The 19433-nt window shown below is 39.8% G+C and overlaps 1 protein-coding gene and 1 long non-coding RNA gene across 8 annotated transcripts in view; one reads left to right on the top strand and one right to left on the bottom strand.

The window, feature by feature from the left end:
* The window catches only part of COL15A1 (collagen type XV alpha 1 chain), a 180355-nt gene that overhangs the window by 121251 nt on the left and 39671 nt on the right, over positions 1-19433 (top strand). For 5 of the 7 annotated variants that reach the window (XM_067291066.1, XM_067291064.1, XM_067291065.1 and 2 more), the window contains 9 exons: positions 4056-4121; positions 6077-6112; positions 7172-7234; positions 9117-9194; positions 9312-9347; positions 14843-14896; positions 14978-15037; positions 17159-17227; positions 17603-17644. In XM_067291066.1, coding sequence (XP_067147167.1) covers positions 4056-4121; positions 6077-6112; positions 7172-7234; positions 9117-9194; positions 9312-9347; positions 14843-14896; positions 14978-15037; positions 17159-17227; positions 17603-17644 — 504 coding nt within the window. The remainder of the gene's footprint in view (positions 1-4055; positions 4122-6076; positions 6113-7171; positions 7235-9116; positions 9195-9311; positions 9348-14842; positions 14897-14977; positions 15038-17158; positions 17228-17602; positions 17645-19433) is intronic. The other 2 variants (XM_067291067.1, XM_067291069.1) reach the window with 2 other exon arrangements.
* The window catches only part of LOC106491019 (uncharacterized), a 47190-nt gene continuing 39750 nt past the window's right edge, over positions 11994-19433 (bottom strand). Inside the window, exons 4-5 of the long non-coding RNA XR_001293716.2 lie at positions 13838-13973; positions 11994-13159 (exon numbers count right to left, since the gene is read on the bottom strand). This is a non-coding gene — a long non-coding RNA (uncharacterized lncRNA). The remainder of the gene's footprint in view (positions 13160-13837; positions 13974-19433) is intronic.

Consider the following 19433-nt stretch of genomic DNA (forward strand, 5'->3'; position numbering starts at 1 on the left):
TTTTTGTTATGTTTAATGGGAACATACTGCTGTACACAAAACCTGAAACTGAAATGGATAGAGTGGCTTGTCTGCTAAACAAGTGGACTAGTTCAAGGCTCTATTGGGATTCAGTGCATATTTCTGAATCCAAAACAGGGTTAGATTAACACACAATAAATGAAACTGTTGGGTGAAAGAGATGAAACAAATGACAAAAACTGAGTAAGGATCTCTTTTCACTTACAACATTTATGTGGAGCAAGCACTTATATATCATCCTGAATTGTAATGTATGACTGCTTAAACCTATTTAAACCAGAAAGCAAGCTCTCTGAAACCAAAATGAAAGAGGAAAGAAGCCTAATCACAACATCAGGACAAGAAGCTGATCAGGAGCAGCCAACATGGATTTCCCAAGGGCAGGTCATTCCTGAATGACCTGATTCCTTGTCTATGGACAAGGAATGGCCACTGCATGTTGTATACCTCAGTTTTAGCAAGGTTTTTGACACAGTCTCCCACAGTCTCGTTATCACCAATTGGAAGAGCTATGGGTTGCATAAGTGGATAATAAAGGTGGGTGGAAAATTCACTGATGAACTCAAAGATTTGTGATCAGTGGTGTAAAATCCAGCTGGCAGCTGGTAACTATTGACATTTCTCAGAGATCAATACTGGGACCAATACTGCTTAATGTCTTCATTAATTACCTGGATGATAGGATGGAGAGCACTCTAAGCAAGTTTGCAGTCACCAAACTTGTGACATGGTCAATACTCTGGAGGACAGTGCTGCTATTCAGAGGGACCTGGCACACTGGAGAAATGAATTGACAGGAACCTCTTGAAGTTCAAAAAGACCAAGTTCAAGGTCTTGCACTGGGGATGGAATAACCCCATGCAACAATACAGGCTATTGGCAGATTGTCTAGGAAGCAGCTCTGCAGAAAAGGATCTGGTGGTCATGGTGGACAGAAGTTAGCAGTGTGCCCCTGCAGTGAAGAAGGCCAGTCACATCCTGGCTGTATTAGCAAGATGGTAGCCAGCAGGTCCAGGGAGGTGATCATTACCCTCTATTCAACATTTGTGAGACTGCATCTGGAGTACTATGTCTACTTCGGGGCTCCCCAGTACAAGAAAGATACTGACATACTGGAGCAAGTCCAGCAGAGAGTCACCAAGATGGTCAGATGGCTGGAGCACATGATGTACAAGGAAAGGCTGAGAGAAGTGGCTCTGTTCAGCCTGGAGAAGAGGGGGCTAAGGGGAGACCTTATTGCTGTCTACAACTACTTGATCAGAAGACAAAGAAAAGATGGAGCTAGACTCTTCTTGGAGATGCACAGCAATAGGATGAGAGGCAACAGACGCAAGCTGGAACATAGGGAATTCCAAATAGATCCAGGCATACCTCGGAGATATTGCTGGTTTGGATCCAGACCCCCCCAATAAAGCAAATATCACAATAAAGCTAGTTACATGAATTTTTTGGTTTTCCAGTGCATATAAAAGTTCTGTTTACACTATACTGTAGTCTATTAAGTGTGCAGTAGCATTATGTCTAAAAAACAATGTACATACCTTAATTAAAAAATACTTTATTGCTAAAAAATGCTAAACATCATCTGAGCCTTCAGCGAGTCATAGTCTTTTTGCTGATGGAGGGTCTTGCCTCCGTGTTGATGGCTGCTGACTGATCAGGATGGTGGTTGCTGAAGGCTGGGGTGGCTGTGGCAATTTCTTAGAATAAGACAGCAATGAGGTTTGCCACATCGATTGACTCTTCCTTTCATGAAGGATTTCTCTGTAGCATGCGATGCTGTTTGATAGCATTTTACCCACAACAGAACTTCTTTCAAAACTGGAGTCAATCCTCTCAAACCCTGCCGTTGCTTTATCAACTAAGTTTATGTAATATCCAGAATTGTTTGTTGTCATTTCAACAATGTTCACAGCATCTTCACCAGGAGTAGATTCCATCTCAAGAAACCATTTTCTTTGCTCATCCATAAGAAGCCACTCCTCATCCGTTCAAGTTTTATCATGAGATTGCAGCAGTCCAGTCACATCTTCAGGCTCCACTTCTAATTCTACTTCTCTTACTGTCAGTTCTAGTTCTCTTGCTGTCAGCCTGTCCTTTGAAGCTTTGAAGCCAGGCATAGACTTCTCCTCTCTAGCTATGAAAGTCCTAGATGGCATCTTCTTCCAATACAAGGCTGTTTCGTCTACATTGAAAATCTGTTGTTTAGTGTAGCCACCTTCATCAATTGTCCTAGCTAGATCTTCTGGATAGCTTGCTGCAGCATCAGCACTTGCTGCTTCACCTTCCACTTTTTTGTTATGGAGATGGCTTCTTTCCTTAAACCTCATGAACCAACCTCTGCTAGCTTCAAACTTTACTTCTGCAGCTCCCTCGCCTCTCTCAGTCCTCATAGAATTGAAGAGAGTTAGGACCTTGCTCTGGATGAGGCTTTGGCTTAAGGGAATGTTGTGGCTGGTTGGATCTTCTATTTGGACCACTAAAACTTTCTGCATATCAGCAATAAGGCTGTTTCGCTTCCTTATCGTTCATGTGTTCCCTGGAGTAGCACTTTTAATTTCCTTCAAGACCTTTTCCTTTGCATTCACAGCTTGGCTAGCTGTTGGGCGCAAGAGGCCTAGCTTTTGGCCTGTCTCGGCTTTCGATTTGCCTTCCTCACTAAGCTTCATCATTTCTAGCTTTTGATTTCAAGTGAGAGATGTGCGACTCTTCCTTTCACTTGGACACTTAGAGGCCATTGTAGGGTTATTAACTGGCCTAATTTCAATATTGTTGTGTCGCAGGGAAAATGGAGGCCTGAGGAGAGGGAGAGAGATGGGGGAATGGCCGGTCGGTGGAGCACTCAGAACACACACAACATTTATCGATTTAAGTTCACCATCTTATGTGGGAGCGGTTCGTGGCATCCCAAAACAATTCCAACAGTAACATCAAAGATCACTGACCACAGATCACCATAACAGATATAATAATAATGAAAAAATCTGAAATATTGCGAGAATTACCAAAATGTGACACAGAGACACGAAGTGAGCACATGCTGTTGGAAAAATGGTGTCAATAGCCTTGCTCGATGCAGGGTTGCCACAGACCTTCAATTTGTAAAAAACACAATATCTGCAAAGTGCAATAAAGCGAAGTGCAATAAAACAAGGTATGCCTGTATAAGCAAAAATGTTTTTAGCCTGAGGGTGGTCAAATACTGCAACCAGTTGCCCAAAAAGGATGTGGCATCTCTATCCTTGGAGGTGTTCAAGACTCACTGGACAAGTACCTGAGCAACCTGATCTAATTAGACCTGCTTTGAGCAGGGTGTTGCACTAGGTGATCTCTGGAGGTCCCTGCCAACCTATGATCACAAGCTGTAGAGACCTCCAAATTAGTGCTGAGCTTACTAATTCCAGGCTCTGTTCAACCTTTCTGAGACTCAGAGCTGATTAGCTTAGGTGCTGCACCGCATTCAAGTGTATATACTGTTTGGGGGATCTAAGCTAGTTTCTTTGATTGCTCTGTATTGCATTGAACAGGCAGAGCAGCTTGCTCAGAGTTTACTTAGGAATCACTATATGGCACAGCACTGTGTGATACAGACATGTCCAGAATATAATCATAACTTTGAATCTACAAGGTGTGTACGGTCAGACCGTTTCACCATCTCAGAATGCCACTGATGTACTGGAGTCTAAAATTTTTATTTTGATCTCTATCTTATGATGATGTCATGTCATAACATTTTGTTTTAGGGTTTTCAAACCTCCCCCCAGTTCTGGGTTTTATGAGGTTGAGTTCATGAAAGTTTTTAAAGCATTCTGAGATCTTTACATATAAAGTGTAACACAAGTGCTAGGTTCAGTTATTCCAGTTGCATAACAAAAATTAAAAGTAGAGAGCATTCTCTGTTGCCTCATTTGTGTTTCTTCTACCCGTAGTTATAATGGGATGCTTTAATTGTGTGTGCATTTCCAAAAATGTATGTCTATTCCAGATAACCAATTTAGCATTCGAAATAATCTGTTCCTTATCCACTTTTTAAACTACTACTGAATGATACAGATGGAATTTTTAATTCCACTGGAATTAAAGGATTGCTTGGGCCTCCGGTGAGTATATGCTGCTTTATTAAATGTTCAGATTTGCTCTGTCTTCAATGTCTCCTTTTGAGTACCATCTACAGCTCAGTTTCATCTGCCTCAGAAATGTGTGTGTTACTCCTGCTAACTTCAGCAAGAAGCTGTGCAGGAGTACAACAGCACAGAACTGAATCCTGTATGGATACATTAATTTTCATATATTCGTGTTGAAGAAAGCAATCGGGGAGAAACTGGCTTAGCTCTGAATCTGAACTATGTGTTCAGAATGACAGAAATGTGGAACTGATGCAAAAACAGGGACTCAGATTTACATAGTATTTCTTCCATTTTTTTCTCTTCTTGTTTTTCAAGTCATGAAATGTTGAAATAAAGGTTTTTTTCACTTCTACTTGAGTCTGCGATTAGGAATGCTAAGCTCCAGTATATGAGTTTTGTCTCATAGCCAGTAGAGTTGTGGATGTAAAGCTGGAAATCTCATGGGAGAACCACAGATGTGAAATTTCAGGCTCTGTTTTGCAGCCAGGAGTATATCACAGTTCAGTCAGATATTTGAAATTCTGAATGCTTCCTGGTACTGATTTCAAATTCCTAGGGCTAGATCCACAGAGAAGCCTTCCTTTTTTGTGCTGTGGAGTCTATGCAAAGTTAGAGCAGAACTGGCCTGAAAAACATCAATACATTGCACTTTGCAAAATTTTATTCTCTAAAGCTAAGCATCATGCTTCACAACCAGTTTAATTTGTGTTGTTTGTGTGTTTTATTTTATCTGCTTTCATGCTTGGTTTGTATACTAGGTAAAATCACAAACAAGGTGAGCCCAGTTCTCCTCCTCACATTCAATTCCTGTCAAAACAAGGAAAACCAGAATGTGTGTACCTGATAACAGAATTTGATTCTACATAGCCACAGTGAAAAAAGATTCATATTATTGATATAACTGCCCCAAAATAAATATTTTTTGAATCTGTTAGTGAACTGAGGAGAAGGGCATTAGCTCCAATAATAGCTTTCAATCCTGTGTCTGTGTGCCTGTTAGCCCAACACACCTCTTTTTCCCTTTTCACATGGCAAGAGGACACTATTATAGTGGCTGCATCCAGCTCTGCTTACGGTAAAACAGCTTTCTTAGAGGAGCATTTTGCTATGTTTCCTAAAGACCTGATTCTCCTAGGCCCTGGACATAATAGGATGCGAAGATAAGTCCTCTTGTGTGAGCTCTCTTACTGCAGGTAGTTGCCAACCAAACCTTAGATGACAGGTGTCCAAAATGATGTAGATGAGTGGGTTCATAAGCCCAGCCAAAATGCAGTGGTTTGTAACAGTGATTACAGTTAGTCCCAAAAGAAAGAAGTAGGTCCTGTAACTTAAAGTGCAGTTGCAATGGAAACTTTGCATCTTTAGGAACCTGCATCTCTGAGCACTCCCTAGTCAGGAAGGAGGAGCAGTCTCATAGTGATTCATATAATATGTATCCAGGTTAAACTAGAGCTAAGGGGACTCTCTGTGGATATCACAGTTGGGCAGTCTTAAATATGCCCAGTGCAAATCCAGACCTGTGTTTCTACTCACAATCTAGTGGACACTATTTTGTGATCCACAGATAATCAGTAGCTCAGTGGCAAAGGCCAAGGGAGGGCTACTGTGTTCCCTGTGATGGACACTGGAAAAGACTCAAGGGAGACTGAATTATGGTTGCTTTTGATATGTGGAAGATGTCACCTTTCTTCTGCTTTTCCTGGATCTCTGTCCCTTCAGTTTTGGAAAGTAAACTCTATTGTCCCGGAAAAAGTTATAAGATCAGGATACTGTGGAGTGTTTGCAACCTACCACTGGCTGAAAGAAATTCTTCTTCCAGTTTCAGATCAATTAATATTCGCAAGTTAGGAGGTATGTGTAAACTGCACTCTCTGTTTTGCAAGTCCATAATATGTGTTTGTATGGGGGTGGTTTTTTGCATTTCGCAGGGGCCAGATGGCAAGCCAGGTCTACCAGGATTTCCTGTAAGTATTATGTTCCTGGGATTTAAATACATATTCTTGAATATACTTTAATATTTTAACATTTATGTAGTACAGAATTTATACAAATTCTAATAAACTCTCATATGGGAGAACATAGGTCTTTATGCAGTCAACAGGATATTATGGTTGTAGTAGAAATGAACTCTGTGTTAAGACCCTTCTGCAGTTTAGATGCAGGCATATGATCTCAGGATCCTTTCTCTATTGCCTAACTGAGAAGAAAGCTGGGAAAGCTGACAAATGATGTTGACAAAATGCTGGCAAATTGCCCAAAGTTCTACAGAAGGTTGTTTACTGAGTCCTGGGTATTGTGGACTGCACTGAAAGCCAAAAGGGGGGAAAAAAAAACTTAAAAAAATTCTTTTTAGTTAAAAATGAGCTGGTGAGATTTAGAAAGTGATTCAATGAATTGTATAATCTCTCCGTCATTAACAGAATTTCTACAGACATGAAAATACCATTCTTGTCTTTACCTCAGTCCTTTTCTCTAGCTGTTTACTGATATAGAAATCATGCAGACTTGAATTTGATTCTTGATGGGTGAAATTCTGACCTGAGCCAAATGTTTTCTCCCCATAAGATATAGAAATGATCATTTTTTCATACATATAATCTATATTTCAGATAAAAATATTTTTAAAGTAGTGTTCCTTAAAAATGTACCTTCAGAAATTCTGAAAATCAGTCTGGCTGAATGGAGTGAGAGAGAATAGAGTAGGGAGGAAAGACAGAATTTTAGGCTGAATTTCCACTTTTATTAATGTTTGCTTGTTTCCATTTGTGAATGTGTGTATCTTCTACATTGGTGAAAAACACCAGGGGGTTAGTTTTGTTGTTTTTAACACATTCTCCCTATCTGATATTTGTTTTAGGGAATAAAGACAGCAATTTGGTTTTATAAAAATGCTTAGATTACAAACAGAGTGATTTAAAGTTCAAGATTTCCAGTTATTTAAAATTACATTTAGTAAAATGGCCCAGCTCCATATTCTCAGCAGATCTCACCATAGATTTATTTATGTATTCATTTTTACCTAGGGCCCACGGGGACCAAAGGGAGATACTGGCTTACCTGGACCACAAGGACCTAAAGGACAACAGGTAAGAGAAAACGAGTAGGGAAAAGTACAAGCTGCAAAATGTGGTAGGTAACAAATATCTGGTGACATTACGTGTTTTATGATTTTAATTTTGTTAGGGACCAGGCTGTTAATAAGTTTATGTAAAAAATTTACTAAGTGGAAATTGAAGCAATGCTGAACAAAATACCTTGATATATTACTGAGCGCTAACGTTCTGTCCCCGGCATTGAAATTCTGCAATGCAGTATGTACTTATCGGAATAAGTTTGCATAAACATTAAACATGAGGTGACCTTTTCTTGTAAACTGATCATCTGTGCTAACAGCCTGGGATCCTAACTAAAAGGCCAAATATATAAGGATGATCTTTTCCTCCTCCTGCCTTAGCACAAAGGGCTTTGCCTACAGAAGCGTATCATTGTGTTTCTGTTCCCAAAGAAAGTGTAAGATGTGGGCAACTCCTTCCTCTGGATTCTTTCTGTTATTTCTACACAATTGGGTTTACATTGTAGCACTGCTGAGATATGACTGAGGACTGACTCTACTGTTTTGTAAATATCCCAGTTGTTGTTCTGTTCTTCTCCCCTTCTCCTCCACCTGCAGGAAGCAGGGGAGAAGGACAAGTTATTACAATCTTGGGGATAAGAAAAACAAAAACACTTTCCTCTTATTCTTTGTGTTTGTAAGTAGCTGACCTCACTTTCTCACAGCTAGTATGAAGGTTTGGGAATGGTTAATTACGGTTTGAAATGAGATTGTAGATGAACAGCATCTTCAGTGCTTAGGAGGAAACATTCCAGGCCACAAATACCAGTCCCCTTTTGGCACAGGGATTCCTGTTGTTTTACCCAGTGCCTAAAATCATCAAGCTCAACCTTAAAACCAGTAAATGGTTTTTTGGTGTGGTTTGGGGGGGTTTGTTTGCTTTTTTTTTTTTTTGGGGGGGGGGGGGAAGGACTTCTACGGTCCCCACTGGAAGCAACTCAAAACTCTGAAGGCATTATATTATACACCCACCAATGACATGGTGATTCTCAGGCTGATTATGAGGCACGAACACCAAATTGATGATCTCAGGAAGCACAATGAAGCTGCATAGACCCCTAGGAGTATTCCCCTTCAAGGATCATGACAGGCTTCTATTGCAGCCTTGGGTCCATAAAGCCTCACAGAAGACAAAGTCAGTGAAGCCAACTTCAGGTAAACTCCAAAGCGTGCCTTAAATATGCAGAAGATGAAGCACAAGGGAAGTGCTCTAAGTCAGGCTATCAGTGCAATTGTTAGTTTCAAAACAGATATTTTCCATTAGAGATCTTGGGAGAGCTATTGTACCAAGCTTCTCAGATTGCCTGAGTTAGGAAGAGGAAAGTTACAGGTGAGGTCTAGAATTGGAACAATTTGTTTGAACTGGGGAATGAAAATTCATGGTTGTGGTGCCATTATTGAATGGAATTACACCTTGAAGAAATGAAGCTCAGAGGTTCATAATGCTGGGAAGTAACCTTCTGTAAAGGTAAGGAGGCTGCATCATGCTCCAACTATTTGGAGAGAAAGACCCATGCTTTCCTGATAGTCTGATTCTTTCTAGTTAGTGTTCTATCAAGATTTTTCATTTCCAATGGGGCTTCCTGACCAGTATCTAAGCTGATGGTCTACAGGAAGATGCCAACAGCTTGTCTGCCTTTGGCAGAGGTTTCTTTTGGACCCAGCATATGTTTCATGGGGTTTGTCTCATGTATGTGAGAGCAGCTGAAAGTCAACCCTACTCACACTGATTTCACATTATAGTGTTTTTGTCTGACTAAGCTGTCACACTTCAAACAGCAATATTGCTGCTTTAACTTTTCCTGCTTCATTGACAGCTGCTTTGTAAACACTGTAAAATACTTTGATAATTGCAGGGTGAAAAGGGAGAACCAGGAGTTCTCATTGCTGCTGATGGATCTTTAACTGAATTATTAGGAAGAAAAGGGCAGAAGGTGAGCTAACACTGCTTTGTGTTCCTCCACAATGTTTAATGGCCTTGTTGCCAGCCACCTCTGCTAGATATTGCAGAAGTTCTCTGTGTCATCTGTGTGTTTGTCTGTCCCCAATAGGGTGAAGCTGGAGTGGTAGGACAGGTGGGACCAATGGTAAGACATTTCCAAAATTTAGTGGATTCTTTTCTGATTTTGTTTGGTTTTACAGATATTACTAAATGTAAAGATAGTTTGTTTTAGCTTTTCGTATTTATAAGCAGGGATGGAATTATCATGCTTAAGGAATATTCATGTTTAAGGATGGTCAATGTCCTTTAGAAAAAAATGTGGTTGTTACATATGTGGTGTTGTAAACTACTTACTTGATTCAGGATTTAAATTCAGGTAGTACAATTGTATCCTTTTTAACTCCACAGTGAAATATCTTCAAAGCTAGAAACTTACATGACTTATGAGGCGATTCTGAGTGAACTGGCAGAAAGAAGGCTTGGGGGGGGGGCGCCTCTAATTGCTGTCTTCTACTACCTGAAATACAGCTTCATACAGTTCAGCATATAGGCAAGCTCATTTAGAGGAAGTCCTTGCCAACACTGGTATCAGTGATAATGGTGCAGGAGAATTTGGCACACAGAGCCTGTCTCAAGATTTTGTCCAGCCAGTTCCTCTTCCTGCTCAGACCATTGTGCTGAACTGTCCAGCTACAATGCAGGTTCATTGTAACGATCTATTTTTCAAGTTAGTGAAAGCACATGAGCATTTTCTCACCAAAGGAATCTGTGACGATAGCCAGAAGTGTGTGGATTATGTAAGCCAGAAAAACCTAATGAATTACCCCCAAAAACTTAAGATTATAAAAGGTAACAGGCCACTGCCAGTTCACTAAAAACAGATGACATTGAGATAATGTACCTTAGTAGTTCCCACAGTTCATCTTCAGGGAACCCTAGAATGGTGGTAAGACTAGTTTTGTGAGTATTTAAGTGATATTCAGAGCACTGGGCCTCTGCTTTTCATCTTTGCAGTGATGAAACAGTCCATACTGTCACTCAGAATGTAATCTTCACTGCTTCCCCTAAGAACTAAAAGGCAAGAAGAACCTATTTGCCAAAGAAGTCTCGATTCAGACTTCCAAGTATCTATTCATAGTACTGTGAGAGGGTTGTGAAGTGCTGTTTTCATCCCTCATAGCCAGAAAAGAGAACAGAGACCTGGTGGCAGCTGCTTTTGCTCTCCCTGCTATGCAAGATTTGAGACAGGAGAGAACATGAAATCTTGTCCTGATACACAGGCAAACTTATAAGTGAATAGCTGAGTCAGTGAATTTTTTTCTTAGTTATTTCACCTCAGCTTCCAATCTAGATCTTTCCATGATAACAGGCATACAGTCTGATCAAAACTCTGTGTTGTCCATCACCCAGTCTCCTTGTTCCTTGAGGAAAACTCAGATCCTGAGATTCTTAGTGCAGAATTCTTCAGTTTGATCAATGCTGCTGATGGCCATGATTCATTTTAGTATTGTCCCATAGTAAAAACCCCTTTGCAGTTGGTGGGCATCCTGTGCAGCAATAATGTGCAGACTGCAGAGTGCTTGGTCAGAGCCTCTGGAATATAACTTACTATAGCTTCAATGTCAGTGGTTCTGTTCCACTTTACACAAGTTAAAGCTCTGGTCCAAGATCAGCTTTGACATAACTGGGAACTCTGATTGCTCCTCTCTGCCACTGGAGGTAGAATGAGCTCATAGACCAGCTTCCAAAATTTGGAAAAAAAAAAGCCCCATTTCCCTTCCTTTTTGAAACTTCAGCTGGACAGAAGCACAGTAGTTTGGACCACAAGGGATTAAGTACAGAGAAGTAGCTGACTGGCAGATGAGAGCTGCAGCAACCAGGGAGAGTCTCAGGAGGTGAGTACTGTCAATAGCAAATGCAGAAGGGCCAGACTGAATCCAGCCTCCTGCTGCAGGGAAATGAGAATCCCGTGTTCTTTTACACTGTTTGCTGGAAGGGGAGCAGGACATTCGGAGGTACTGAGTAGGAGCCCTTAGTAAAAACCATGGCATCAGTCTGTCGCAGTTGACTCTCTTGACTCCTTTGCTGTTGTAAATGAAGTTTCCTTTTCTGATAAGCAGTCTTCTGTGGTTTCCTTGCTTCCCTCTTTCACTTCTAGCTGTGGCTGCTGGCACGTGTCTTGTGTAGTTGCTAACATTTGTCAGGGAAGGGCTGGATTTTTGACACAGGAAATAGTGAAGGTGGCTCCAGAACAGCACAATCAGAGGCTTCTCTTTAGTTAAGCTAATAAACAAAAAAAACTGTTTCTAGTCATCTTGGTTGCTAAGTAAGGCTCAGATTTCCATATTCTTTAAGGGCTCAAATATGAGAAAGTAAAACAGAAAAATGCCTCACACATTTTGGGTTTCTTTTTTCTAACTCCATCTTTGTATTTGGTGGTGAGGAAAAGTGGGTTGACTCATTTTGAAAACCTAGGGGTGCAATACTGAAGCTTATATCTGTTAGAGTCCACCAGTGATCTAATGTCTGCTTTAAACACAGACATTAACATTGATCATATGGGCAGAAGTTAATTTCAAACAGGAAATGAAATAAAAGTTTGATAAAGGTACTACTATCTTGGAATGGTTTCAAATGTCATTAGTCAGAAGTGCTTTAAATTTTGGTGGTGGTGGTGGTGTTGTGAACATTATTTTCACAAGTTATTCCTGAATTTCATATCTAATGCAGTCATCAGCTTTGGTATGATAAAAATATACACGGCAGTGCTAGTGAACAATATTCAATTTAAGGTTATATAATCTTTAATTTTACCTCTCCTGTGGAATTCATTCTGGAATGCACCTTGGCTTTTTTATCAATGACAGCTGCTAATTGCAAAGTACTACAGCAATTAATCCATCGATTTCAGTTTGATGCATAAATCATTGAATACATTTTCCATGAATGTAGATCATTTTTCAATTAAATGATATTACATAAAGTAAAGGACAAATACTTGCCAGTTTGGGATAAAAGGATTTGGTAAATGACAACTCTATCGGTTTGGCAATGGCTCAATTCAGAAAATGGATTGGTGAGAGACTGGTATTTAAATCTAGACGGTATTCCTTCATCAAGATTCTGTTATCAGATGAGATGCAAAATTCTGAGTATGCAAAAGATTCCCTGGGATCTTTCTAGCTCTTAACTTGTCCATGCTTCCTATATGCCTTGAGCTAAGAGATAACAGGGCAACAGCACTGGACTCTGAATAAGATGACTCAGTTCTGCCACAGGCTTGCTGAGTTATCCCATGCAAATCATGCTTCTCTTTATTGGCTTTATTGGTTAATTTTGTAAAGTGTACTGAAATCTGTGGATAGAAAACCCAAAAATATATAGGTATTCAGTGTTAGTATACTGAGGGACACTATTCTGGTGTCCTTCATTTTTGCTTGGCTGACCCTATTTACACCTTCCTATGAAGCTACCTAAATGCCCTGTATCCTCAAATCGTGGAAAGACAGTTCAGAGGGAGTGGGTGCTCATTCCCCCGTTCTGCAACAGCAACAGCAGATGAAAAGATCCTGTTCTCATTGTCCCAGCCCATGGAGATGAGCATGAGTTGTTTTAGGGGGTTTCTTGCATAGTATTTACACAGAACTCTACAGATTGGTGGGCTTAGCTGTAGTGATGTCCAGTGACTTCTCAGCAGTGATTTAATCAGAAACAAGAAAAAACTGCCAAGTGAAATAACTGTGAGTTCAGGTTCGTGCTGTGCACTATTCATAGCTGGGAACCAAACAGTTCTTCTGGTCCTTCCCAGACAGGCCCCAGAGGTGCCAGTAGCAGCAAGGCTTCAGTGTAGCTGTGGAGAGCACTTTTTTGAAAAGAATCTTTGCTGTCAGCACCATCCTGTGTGAAGGTGGTTGTAGCTCCTCAACCAAAATATGTACTTCAAGTAGTTGAGGCAAACTGAAAAGAGAAAAATGGGTCAGAAAGTATATTGACACTGTTCCCAATACTGCTGCTGATACACTTAAGTAGGAAGAAAAATGAGGGGAACAAGGACTTGTTGTCTTGGAGCCAAGCAGAGCAATAGCAGAAAGGATTTATGTATCTAGAGCATTTCCATGGATCCTAAACTTGTCAAATTTTGCAGATCACGGCTTTTCTTTCCTGCATTTCTTCTTTTTGTCTTTCCTCACTGTCTGTTTTCACCTAATTACTTCTGATTTGATTTATTTCATTCTTCCTTTTTTGTTTAATTCATCTTCTATTCCTTTTTAGTCTCCACATTCCTAATTAATCAAGAGGATTGACTGACAAGATGAGGATTTCCTCTTGTTTTTCAATTATTTGCTAGTCACCCTTTGAAGTAGCAGTCATGATGCCAACAAAAGTTAGTGACTTAAAGTGACATGCCCGAATTGTGGTAGGCAGTAAAATTGCCAGTCTTTTTTCCATCAGCAAAGGTCTGCATTAACCACCATATTGCAGATAACAATAGAAGGTTTGTTACAATAAACACACTAAAAGTACTGTAATTTCTCAGGATTAAACATATAAATTGTCACCTGTGAGAGGTATCTACATGAGATCTGTAGACAGAAAGACTATTTAACCCAGAATTGTTTTAGGTATTTGAAGTACCATTTTCAGATTTTATGCATCCCACACACATGTAGTCTTCACCTTCTGTCTTCTATGCATATGTGGAATCACTGCTGAAGTTAAAACATAAGAGTCATAACATCAAAGGAGGGGTATCCCTCAGCATTTCACCAGGCTGAAAAAAATGAAAATGAAACCAGAAAGGTTGACACATATATAAAGAAATTGTCTAGACTCTGGTGGTTTTGTTGAGTCTCAGGAAGCTGACAGCAGGATGAAAGTTTGTGGTGTTCCTCAGGTTTACTGCTTTGCATTGACTCGCTGGCTGTCTAGAGATTACATGCTTGTAAATACCGAACCATGGATCACCCATAGTCCTGGACTACTTTTCCTGAGGGGCCTGCTTGCCCCTTTTTTCTATAGTCACTTGTATCAGTCGGTGTGGTCTGATGGGTCACTCTTGTGTAAAGAAGGACCTGCTCTGCTTCAACTATTAGCCCCGTAAATCCACATACCAAGGTTGGCAGGAGTTACGTAGTCATTTGGTGATATATAAAGTCTTAGATTGGTGCACAGACATTTTCCCAGAGGCTCTGACACAAAAATATTTAGAAAAAACATATAAGCCAAAAGCAGATAAACAAAGCATACACCTATTTAGCACCACTAAGAGAGACTGCCATTTTTCTATTGATTGATACATTTAACTTTCCTTTATACTTCAATGCCTGGCAACTCCGTTTTGAATTTTACACCCTATAAATGGCTGAGAATTCAGACTTCATTTCAGAGGACCAATCTTTTTCCAAGCCAGAGTTCATTTTTGTATACATACCTCTCAGTTTCTGAGATCCCTTAGATAGTGAATAGACAGGACATTATGTGCATTGTCTGCAGACCATCGCGGATTGAACTATAATGCAAATGTGACTATGACTATGATATCCTTTCTAAATAATTGAACATATGTCACAGTTTTGTTCCATTTAAAATTTATTCTGTTTTATTCTTTTTCTCCATAATCACACTTTCTTTTCTCTCCAGGGACCAATAGGACCTGCTGGACCCAAAGGAGAGCTTGGTTTCCCAGGATGCCCAGTATGTATTAAGCTCTCTGAAATGGAATAAAGATAGAACAGTCTGCTTCTGAACTCATATTAAACTTTCTACTTATTTCAGGGCCGCCCAGGACTGAATGGACTGAAAGGTGTGAAAGGTGAACAAGGCAAAGCATTATATGTAAGTTTTTCTTATGTATTGCAATTAATTGAAAAAATGTTGTTAAAATCTTAAATCAAATGAGATTTATATGAATCCCTTTAAAATGATGACTGGACTAAAATAGCTGAAAAGATCTAGAAATAATGATATGCTTCTGTTATTTTTCCTATTTAATAACAGTCACTGAAAAGTCAAAATCTGGGTCCCTCTGGACAGTTCTTACAGTTGTATCAGCCCCCAGGTGTGAAAGTTATATGTGTGATTCACTGTCAGCATAGATTCAAATAGGCAAAGCATCCGAGATTGCCAATTCTTTCTATTTTTCTAGAAGTTCCTAATGCAAGTTGTCAGTATGACCCCTCACACAGCTCATGGGAGTTCATATCATGTGCTAACTATTTAGCATAGGTACCAAGAGCACTTGAGCATATCTTTAATGCGGCGTCACCTACCCTACTAACAAGTAGGTAATTGTCAACACCTACTATCTGCTTTAGCTGTAGCGTTGTATCCAGAATAATAACTACTGCCTAGTGCTTGGAAGATGATAGAACTTGCATGCCCACCTACATCCTGTAATCGTGGAATGAAAAGTGTTAAAACAAGATCCTGGTTCGGCAACTCTGTTCTTATGAACAGCATTCATACAAATAATCTCATGGCAAACAGTAAGAATGGACTACTCAACAATAAGCATAATGCTTAGCATAAACAGTAAATTTAAGAATAGCATATTTTTTACTTGGCAGAGTAATTTGTGCGGCTGTTCTGATGTCACGGGGAGATCTGTGCTAGAAAAATTAGTACCTATACCACAGCAGCAGCCAATAATATTTTATCTGCATCAGAAAGAGGCTGAAAAAAAGACAAGGGACTTTTACTGCGTTATCACAGAAACCATAAGAAAGCAAGGATCAGATAGGCATCAGGAAAGATTATTAAGTCAATCTCACTGTATTTCAATAGAACACTTTTTGTGAATGAATTCCACTGTATGAGTCCTCTGGTTTTTCTTTGTTTAAAAAAAAAAGCAAACAGCATCGAAAGTGTGAAACATAAGTGTGGCGTGTATCTGGACAATAAATTTGAGTGAGATGATATTGCTTTCTCTGACTAATAGGAAGACTGAGAATTGACTTGGTAAGTATCTTGGTACCTTCAAAGAAAGGAAAGACTAGGTATTAAAGGGTTGTTCACACTGCTAGAGAAAGGTTTAACTAAAATTTTAGGTACTGGGAGGTGAAACTAGACAAATCGGACAAATTCTAATTGGATGGAAAAAAAAAAGAAAAGGTGATTAGCCACTGGGAGAAAATACCAAAGGAATAAGTATATTTTACATTTCTTGATATCTTCAGATTGAATCAAGGTACCTTTTCTGGACTATCTATCTGCTTTAACCAAACACAAATTATGAGTACAAGCGTAACTAGATGAAGGTTGGGAGATTAAAACAAACAAATAAACAAAACAGGTTACATGTTCTAGTAGTCCTTTCTGGAGTGCTAAGGGAAGATAAAATCTAATAGAATTCTAAAAGTATGAAGTTGTTGATAGATGAGACGATGTGTGCCATCTCACAGAAGATGGCCTCAATGTAGAGTAGCATGTTTTGGCCACGTGGCCAGGATTTTAAAGGCCACAATAAAGAATCAGCATAGCTTTTGTGGGGGGCAGTCATGCCTTCGCTGTAGTGGATTTCCTTGAAGCTGCCAATTAGCATGTAGTTATCTGCTTGACACTTGAAAGTGTATGAATCTCAGCAGTCTTGAGAATCCCAAAACAGTCTTGGAGACCAAATAGGGTTTTCCTTATGATGATATGGTTGGGAGAGCTAGTGGTTTTAATTTAGATTCAGTTTTTATTGGTTTGGGGTTTGGAATTTGGGTTATTTTTTCCTGAAAATAACAAACTTAGACCACTTTGTTCCCCACAGAGTGCTTTAGGTTAAATATGAAAATTCACCTTGCAGCTTAGCTTGGTCTTGCAAGTAAATGTTCAGCTTCCCCCCAGGCCATTTAATATAAAACTCCACGATTAAATTGAGCCCTCTGGGCCCCCTGTCCTTCTTTCCCTAGGTTCGATTGTATTGCATGTGAAAGGATCTAATGTCTTCCTTACTTAACTTTCTCTTACCAGGGCCCCCCTGGCTTGCCTGGGCCCCCAGGACCCCCTGGACCTCCAGGACGTATAGTTCATATCAAAGGAGTAAGTATGACTAGGACTCAGTTGCTGGTCTGTCACTGTAGCAGAAATATGCAGCTCTTGAAATGGTTTGCAAAGTGAATCCTCAAAAGTTGTTTCAGGCAATACAGTTTACAGTGGTTTACCTTGCTTGTGTGCATGGGGAAAAATCTTTTAAACAGAGCCACTGTGGTGTAAGAGTTTTGCCCCACACATGCAGACTGGGACCTGCTGATGGAACCATAAGAGTTCTCTATCAACAAGCTGAAGTTGCTGTTCAGGATGCTGACTTCAACTTCCAGGCCTTGTCCTGACATTTCTTTTAGATCTATTTGCTGTGTTATCTACTGTATTATTGCCTATGATCATTAAATTCATTTCCCTTCCTATTTTCAATAGACAGTTTTCCCAATCTCTCCCAGACCTCATTGCAAAATGCCAGTAAGTCACACACACAATCTGCTCTTAGCAAAATGCATGGCCTCGACAATACATAACCACAGTAGCTATGCAGCTTTCCCCCTCCCTGCCTTCTGCTTTGCACCAGTTATAAGATGTATTTTACCCAGCCTTCAAGATAACAGATTTCCAAGTGTTAAGATATTCAGAAATGAGCCACACGCAAAATGTGTAACAGAATTACAAACATTGGAACCTTTTGCATAACGCGCTTTGATTATTTGGTTGCCCTAACTCTTTTAATACCTTGTCAAGCCCCATGTTTCCATAGTGTAAGATTTGCTCTTGGGAGCTGAATGCTTGTACGTACATGTACACACATTTTTCATATGTATATATAAATAATGTCTCCATGTAGTTGTGTCTTTGGCTGTTTTCAATTTCCCTGTCTAAGGGGACATAAGACTTCTTATCTATTTCAATGTGGCACAGAACATTGAGTAGCAAAGACTCTTTTCCTTATTTGACCCTCAAATGCAATAGATCTATTCATATATAAACCTTCATTATCTCGTGAAAGCCAGCAGGTGAAGTTCTGCCCCTGCTTTCCAAAGTGAATGGCAAAGCCCCCATTGCCTTCAAAAGACCCATAATCTTGTTTAACGTATCACAGAAATTACATTCTACAATGAACTGTGAACAGGGTTCAGTCATGGTAGAACTTTCCCTACAGCAATATTGTAATGTTAAGCCATGGACTAGGTATTTGGAAAGGATTTGTCTTTGACAGCCACAGTCCTTCCCTGAACAGCGTGATGGGCAGTATGGCTGCTCTACTTTTCCACCCTATGGTAATTTTTCATTTCAACAGTTTTGGCCTACCACTTTCAGGCATCATCTTCCTAACTCTTTGAATTCCTCCCTTAAATTTTCCCATTACCCCTATATAACGTTCTTATATGTTTTTCCCCCCCCACAAAAGTTCCTATGGACTAGTCAACTTCACCTGGTCAGTTCTTTGAAACCCAATTGTACAAGGCCCTAAGCAACCTGCTCTAGCTGACCCTGTTTTAAGCAGGGGGTTGAGCTAGATGACTTCCAGAGGTCCCTTCCAACCTCAACTATCTATGATTCTCTGTGGAATGATTCAAATGATAGAGGCCTATTTTAAGTGATTTTCAGATAACAAAAAAGGTTGCCTTTCAAGAAGGGTAAAATCAGTGAATAACATAACTTTTATGTGCAGAAATAATAGAAACCTGTAGTTATAAATACCTCTTCATGCATCTGAGTATGCTAGATAGCTTTGTCCTACTTTTGTGAATAATTTCCTAAACCTATCCAAGTTTATAGATAAGAAGTCTGCTGTACATGCCTACATAAATGAATATCCCTAAGAACTACAGACTGAACCCCACAAGTTTTCCTCATGTGAACTGAACTTCTGAAGTTAATGGAGCTATCCATGTGAGTAAAGACTTCTAAGAGTTAATGCTATAGGATTAGTCAGATACAGCGGCTGTATGTTGGATTTTTTTTAGCATGTTTGCTGCAATTTATAGGAATAGTACTAGTTGGTACTAAGATCTGTCCATTCCAGAGCACTCTGCCACATTTTAACTCCTGCACTGCCCATATTTTGAAGACAGAGAGTAGAGGTAAGTAGCATGCCCATCATTACAGGAGAATGGAGTCAGAACAGGATAGAATAGAATTAGAATAGAATAATTTCTGCCTCCCAGTTTTGATCCCAATGCATATGGAGCATAGGATCATTAGACAGTAGGCATAATTATGATCTGATGAAAAAATTACGAACAGTCTGTTATCT

The sequence above is a fragment of the Apteryx mantelli genome, chromosome 2 (genome assembly GCF_036417845.1).
Source record: "Apteryx mantelli isolate bAptMan1 chromosome 2, bAptMan1.hap1, whole genome shotgun sequence".
Taxonomy (NCBI): Eukaryota; Metazoa; Chordata; class Aves; order Apterygiformes; family Apterygidae; genus Apteryx; species Apteryx mantelli.